General features: G+C 40.1%; 1 protein-coding gene across 1 annotated transcript; it reads right to left on the reverse strand.

The window, feature by feature from the left end:
* Positions 1–1,169: 1,169 nt before the first annotated feature.
* On the reverse strand, positions 1,170–5,512 carry zgc:64002 (uncharacterized protein LOC393330 homolog). Its single transcript, XM_043676379.1, has 3 exons — positions 5,345–5,512; positions 4,540–4,744; positions 1,170–2,348 (listed from the first exon to the last, which is right to left on the reverse strand). The coding sequence occupies exons 1-3, from the start codon at positions 5,496–5,498 to the stop codon at positions 1,904–1,906; spliced, it is 804 nt and encodes a 267-aa protein (XP_043532314.1). The 5' UTR covers positions 5,499–5,512; the 3' UTR covers positions 1,170–1,903.
* Between the last annotated feature and the right edge of the window lie 837 nt (positions 5,513–6,349).

The following is a 6,349-nucleotide window of genomic DNA, read 5'->3' on the forward strand; positions in this document are numbered from 1 at the left end:
CTGTCATCTGCCCTGCCTTATTTCCCAAGAGTAGGTCAAGTTTTGTACCTTCTCTAGTAGATACATCTACATACTGATTCAGAAAAGTTTCTTGTACATTCTTAACAAATTCCTCTCCATCTAAACCCTTAACACTATGGCCACAGCATTTCCCAAATTCCCAAAATATTTGCTCTCTATCTAGCTCTATCCAACTGAAAATGGATATTACCCACAATGATCGATATGATTGAGTTGGGCCGTTGGGTGCTCCTTCCTCTCTGATGTAGGGCTGGCTCTTTTCCATGAAGGTGAGTCTTGCAGGTCAGGGCAGGTCTTCTTGGTTTGCCGTATAGTCATCTACCATGTGTCTTGCTGAGAGCCCTCACTGGAAGGGGGGGGGCGGGGGGGTTTCCAGGTATGTGTTTTTAATCGACCCTTGTCCTGGTAAATGTGGTCATGATTAGGGTTCAAAGCATCCAGTGGGGTCATTCACTGTTGCCACGCTGAGAGGCGGAGACGGAGTGTCCTCAGGTACTGGCTAGAGGTCAAGGTGGTCTGATCAATACCTCTCCAATACACAACCATTGGGCTGGTTGTAACTGGTTCCCCCTGAAACAGTGGCCTCTTTGACCTTGTTTTCCATAGTTTTCTGTACCAATAGCTGCTGTTTAATTTAGTTTTGCCAATTTTCCGTTGTGCCTAACTTCTCCTCCTGGGAGATAATTTAGAATGTCCAATTTTGGACCATGGTCATGGAAAACATCATAAGGAAAAAAAGCACTAATTTTTGCCTGCTTATTATTTTATCCCTGTTTGACCCTATTTGATGCTGTTTTTCTGTGTTTGTACATTCTGTTCCAACTGTTGTTCTCCCTTTATCATTTCAATATATCCAGCCTATAATTTAGTATATTGACTACATTGTCCTAAGTACCTTACAGCTCATATTGATGGGAAGTATGCTAGCAAAACTTTTCAGATTTGGCATTCTTGCATTTATCCTGATATGTACAAGACAAAATGTTTTGGCAAAATTTCTCTCTTTTCAGCAATAATGATCAATGAAACATAGAATTCCTACTGTGCAGAAGCAGGCTATTCAACCCATCGAGTCCAGAACATCCCACAAAGATCATCCCATCCAGGCACACCCTATCCCTGTAAACCTGCATTTTACGTGGATTGGAGTATATTCATTATAAAAGGAGAGGATGGACAAACTTGGATTGTTTTTGTGAGTGATGGAGGTTGAGGGATGAACTGATAGATATACATAAAACGTACATTAAATTATTAGAGACATAGGATCAGAATGGATATTTGGTGTTTTATTCCCCCAAAGGGCGGAAATGCCAAATAGTAAGGGCACAGCCTTAAGATGACAGAGGAAAAGTTGAAAGTAAATGAATAAGATTGTTTACACAAAAAATGATAAGCACCTTGAATGAAAGGGCAGATAGTAGAAACAAGTACATTAGCAAAGTTCAACAGGCTTTCATCAAAGATGTCAATGTTGCATGTAATCAATGGAACATGGAATGGCACTATAATCATACACACACATCTTCTGAATACAGCTGCTTGATGCGTGAAAAGGGAGCATAATTTACCTTCCTTTGACAATCCTGTGCTACAAGGGCAGTCTGAATGGAAGCACAGGTCTGCATTTCTGACGGAGCCTTAAACACAATCTCCAATCCGAAATGTGGAGCATCTTTCTTTTATTGAAAGGATTGGAATGGCGACCTACATAAAATCACCAACCCTCAGAAAATTGGGCACGGAGTGTTTCTTAAGAGTGAATAAAGAACCTGAGATAAATAATCTCATGAATAAACAAGTATTTTGAGTTGCTTTATAATATGCTTTAATTGCTGCACTTTAAGTCAGAGTTCAACAGAATAAATCCATAGCAGTTGCATTACTGATTCAGTACAAAACACTCTTTCTTGCGAGCAATCAAGAAGATTGCAGCCTCACTGTCTGATATAGTATTTATGGTTTTAGGAATAATAAAAATTTCAAGTTGTTCAATTTCATAACCTGTCTCCTTCAAAGTTTTTTCCAAAAAGGCCTGATCAAATTTCAGACATGAGAACTTGTGTTTGTCCACTGTATAAAAGGTCTCATTCAAAAGAGTGATCATAATGAGCATCCCACCAGGTTTTAACAGAGAGGTTACATTTCTAACAGCGGTGCAGTAAGCTGCTTTATCTTTACAGGCAACTTCCAGACACAAAGAAGTAATCAGACAGTCAACAGGTTCTAATTCCACTGGATGCAGAGGGTTATTTTGATGAACGTCACACTTCAAAACTTGCTTAATGGAATCTCTCAGCTTCTTCTCTTTCTCTTGCCATTTTTCTCTGAAAGATACAAACTCAGTGTCTGAAAACGAGATTCCACAAAAGATTATATTCAATGTGTCCTGTATTAAAAAGGGGGCAATTAGTATTGTGCATTTCAAACTTATTGTTAATGTTTGCTCTGACAAGTTGCCAGTCAAGGAGAAGATCCACAGCAAAAATGTAGTGATGATTGAGTTGCAGGCTGATCTCCACAAACAGTACTTCGAACAGCTGATGTACATTTAAACAAATAACATTCTTATCCTATCATGTCTTTAAGTGCTTCAATAATGAGTTGCATTTGTACAGCATTGATCAACAAACTGAAACATTACAAGGAGATTCAAATTTGATGCAAATCACACAACAGGACATTCGTGCATATGGCCAAGAGCTACATTTAAGAACCAAGTTCAAAGAAGCATCTTAAAACAAGAAATAGACATCCAATGATGAAGAGGAATCCAAAGCTACAGCATTTGCTAGCTGAAGACAATACAACGAATGACAGAGCAACTGAAATGGGGATTCTGAAGAGGCCAAAATTGCAGGATTGTTAGGGTGAAAGAAAAGGAAAGAAAAAAAAACGTTGAAATTGGAAAAGATCATGGAGTCTGTCATGGCATTCAGTTGTTCACTATGGATCTGTCTTAATTCCTATCTATTATTGTTCCAAAACCATTGAATCCTGACTTCTATTATGCCCACTTAAACAAGTGCAGCAACCAATTTAATATATAACCAGCAGAGCAGACTCTTTAACAGCACAACTTCTATTTAGAATTGAACGCATGTACCAGTCTAGAATAAGTGCCTCAAATCCCAGAGTGGACTTGAACCCACATCCACTGGACTCGTTGGCCACAATCTGACAAACTCATGAAAACTGAGAGCCACAAAAATGTGTCAAAGTTGAAGTTCAGTCACAGCTCTGCAAAACGTAGAAATCTAAAATGGGGATGGATGGGGTTTGAGGACAGATGGTACAGAAAGAACAGGAGCACATCAGGCACTGAATTTATGCATCCCCAGCATTGAGCAGATCAACAGGTGACAAATGCTTCACACATGGATCACTGCCTTATTTGGGAACAATATCTGAGAAGTTACAGAGTAGCCTAAGAAGAAAAGGTCCTTACAAAACAAGTCTGACATTTTCACTCAGAGAATGCTCTTGTCTCTGATATCAGCTTTCCATCAAATTCTTTAAAAGTGTTCTGAACTTTAGATAGGAGCCATTAACAAGGAAGCTGAGCAACTATGGGAGATGGCACCTTTTTAAGTCTACACTTGCTTTGCTTTAAATACACTGGACCAATTGCTGGTTATTTGAATGAACTCCCTAATGCAAGCTACATATCAAAACCAAAGGCAGCAAAAAACTCTCACTGCAGCAGATCAATTCTTGATATTCTATTGGTTGGTCTTTGCCCCTTATTATAATGTAAACAGCAAATTGCTTGGATTACGTCTTTAATTTGATGAAGCTGTTTGGATACACGCCTCTGGAGGACATGCCCCTGTCTGTATCAATGGTGCTGAGCTGGAGATGGTCAAGAGCTTCAAGTTCCTATGAGTGAATACAGAGGAACCTCGATTATCCAACATTCGATTATCTGGCTATCAGATTATCCGGCAAGATCGCAAGGTCCTGATGCTCTGATAAACTATGTTACCTGGCATTCGATTAACCGAACGAAATACGCCCCCCCCCCACCTTGTTCTTCGGATAATTGAGGTTCCTCTGTATCCAACAATCTGTCCTGGTCCCTCCATGTCAATGTTACAGGCAAGACAACACATCAACACTTCCACTTCCTCAGAAGGCTAAGGAAATTCCTCATGTCCACAATGACTCTTACCGACTTTTATGGATGCACCACAGAAAGACTCATAAACAGACCTCTCATATATTCGAGTTAATTCTTCTCTGCACATTCTATTCTATTACCTTGATGTATTTATACAAGGTATGATTCGTCTGGATAGAAGAAAAACCAATACTTTTCATTGTATCTCAGTATGTAACAATAATAAATCAGATCAAATCACACCAGAAGTGGTCAGGTAATTCAGTACAGTTTAAGAATCAAACCCATAATTTTCTTGCTCTGCAAGTCTCAGTAACACATTGAAAAATGTATATGGATCAATAGACAAACTTTTCTATTGAAAAGAGCAGAGCACCTCAGGGTTAGTTCTTAATTACCTGTTGCCTTCCAGTTCACACACAAATTTTGCAACTGGGCTCCAGTCAAAAGCTTTTGGATCATTTTGTAACCACTGCTCAATCTCTTGACGATTGTTGGAAGCATAATCAGACAAAACCATTTCCTCCACATGCTCCGTGGCACAGAGAGCGCAGTGAAGACAGGGACCACACCCAATTTCAAGAAGTGTGCGGAATCTTGGACCTGGAATAGTTCAAAACTTGGTCATTAACTGGGAAAGAAAGTTGAAAAAGTGAAATACAAGCAGTATTGATGGGATAACACCAGGTTATAATCCAACAGGTTTATTTGAAAGCACTACAGCTTTCGGAGCGCTGTTCCTTCAACCACCTGGTGGAGAGCGATGTTCCAAAAGCTAGTGCTTCCAAACAAAAAAAAACTGTTGGACTATAACGTGGTATTGTGTGATTTTTTTAAACTTTGTCCACCCCAGTTCAATACCAGCACCTCCAAATCCTAATACAAAAAGTATTTTTTTTACGAGGGTTGTTCTGGCACAGTCGTAATATCCCTCTCTCTGAGCAAGAAAGATCGGGTTTTGGCCCAACATCTGGGGTTCCTATGCCCCCTACCTCTGAGCCTAGAGAATGGGTTCGAGTCCCATCAGTCCCGGTTATATGTCCGAACACGCTGATTAAAATAACTAGGAAAGAAATTGTACTGACAATAAACTAAGTAATTGCTCTGTAAAGTTGCAGGCGGTTACTCACAAATTAAGGTGTTGCTCTTCAGACCGACATTGAGCAAAGCAATCCAGTTAACAAAACCAAAGACTTTACTCACCCCTGGAAAAGGCTTGTACCAAATTCTTCAAAACGAAAAGCAAAAAATTATGTTCCACCTGATTACCAAGTGGAGAAGCATAATACGTTTCCAAATAAACCCGAGAGCTAAATATTTTCTCATAACAATCTCCATCAGTAAAATGCTGCTCCATTTTGCCTCTGATCAGGGAAGTGAACTGAGTGGAAAGTTTGTTGGCAGTTCCCAACCCCTTTATATTTAAAGGGGCAGTCCATGTATGAAAAACCGCTTGAGAAAACGTACTTTGTTGGAACAGGGAGGGAAGTTTCTGAAACGCTGCTTGTGATTTTTCTCACACGGTCACTCTCCAAAATTCATGGTTTTCTTTTCCCTTGTTGTTAGTTATTTATGTTCAATTTGGGGAAGAACACCTGCCAAATTCTTAAAAGAGGACAAGACAGGACTGTTGTGGGCTTTAATATTGACTGCATAAAATTACAAGTTGGAAGACCTTCCGGGAGGCAAAGTGGCTGGACATGCATAGAGTTAATTTGTCAAACACAGGGATAACAATAGAAAAACTGCAGTATTTTTTTAAAATACATGGACCGGAAGACAGTCATAGATAATAAGCCATTGTTTACCAGCAGAGAATTATGAGTATTTCCTAACGTTGAATGGTATTCAACATATAAGGACAACTCCATATCATCCATCATCCAATGGTCTAGCAGAAAGAAGTCGAGAGCGTAGTGCTGGAAAAGTACAGCAGGTCAGGCAGCATCCGAGGAGCAGGGGAATCAATGTTTCAGGCATAAACCTTTCATCAGGAATCTTGGTAGCGAAAACGACAGAGGCGATGGAGTCATCCATGTCCAGGTGAGTGATATCTTTGGGGTGGAAGTGGCGGTGGTGACAACTGGGGGTTGGGGGAGGGGATTCTGGATTAGTGGTGCTGGAAGAGCACAGCAGTTCAGGCAGCATCCGAGGAGCAGTAAAATCGACGTTTCGGTCAAAAGCCCTTCATCAGGAATAAAGGCAGAA

This window comes from Chiloscyllium plagiosum, chromosome 35 (genome assembly GCF_004010195.1).
Source record: "Chiloscyllium plagiosum isolate BGI_BamShark_2017 chromosome 35, ASM401019v2, whole genome shotgun sequence".
NCBI classification, from domain to species: Eukaryota; Metazoa; Chordata; class Chondrichthyes; order Orectolobiformes; family Hemiscylliidae; genus Chiloscyllium; species Chiloscyllium plagiosum.

Excerpts from the sequence above, each read along its gene's own strand:
- zgc:64002 (XM_043676379.1), bottom strand. The coding sequence starts at position 5,498 with ATGGAGCAGCATTTTACTGATGGAGATTGTTATGAGAAAATATTTAGC. Across the intron at positions 4,745-5,344 it reads GGTACAAGCCTTTTCCAGGG|GTCCAAGATTCCGCACACTT; the intron begins GTGAGTAAAGTC and ends GAACTATTCCAG. Across the intron at positions 2,349-4,539 it reads TGTGAACTGGAAGGCAACAG|AGAAAAATGGCAAGAGAAAG; the intron begins GTAATTAAGAAC and ends TGTATCTTTCAG.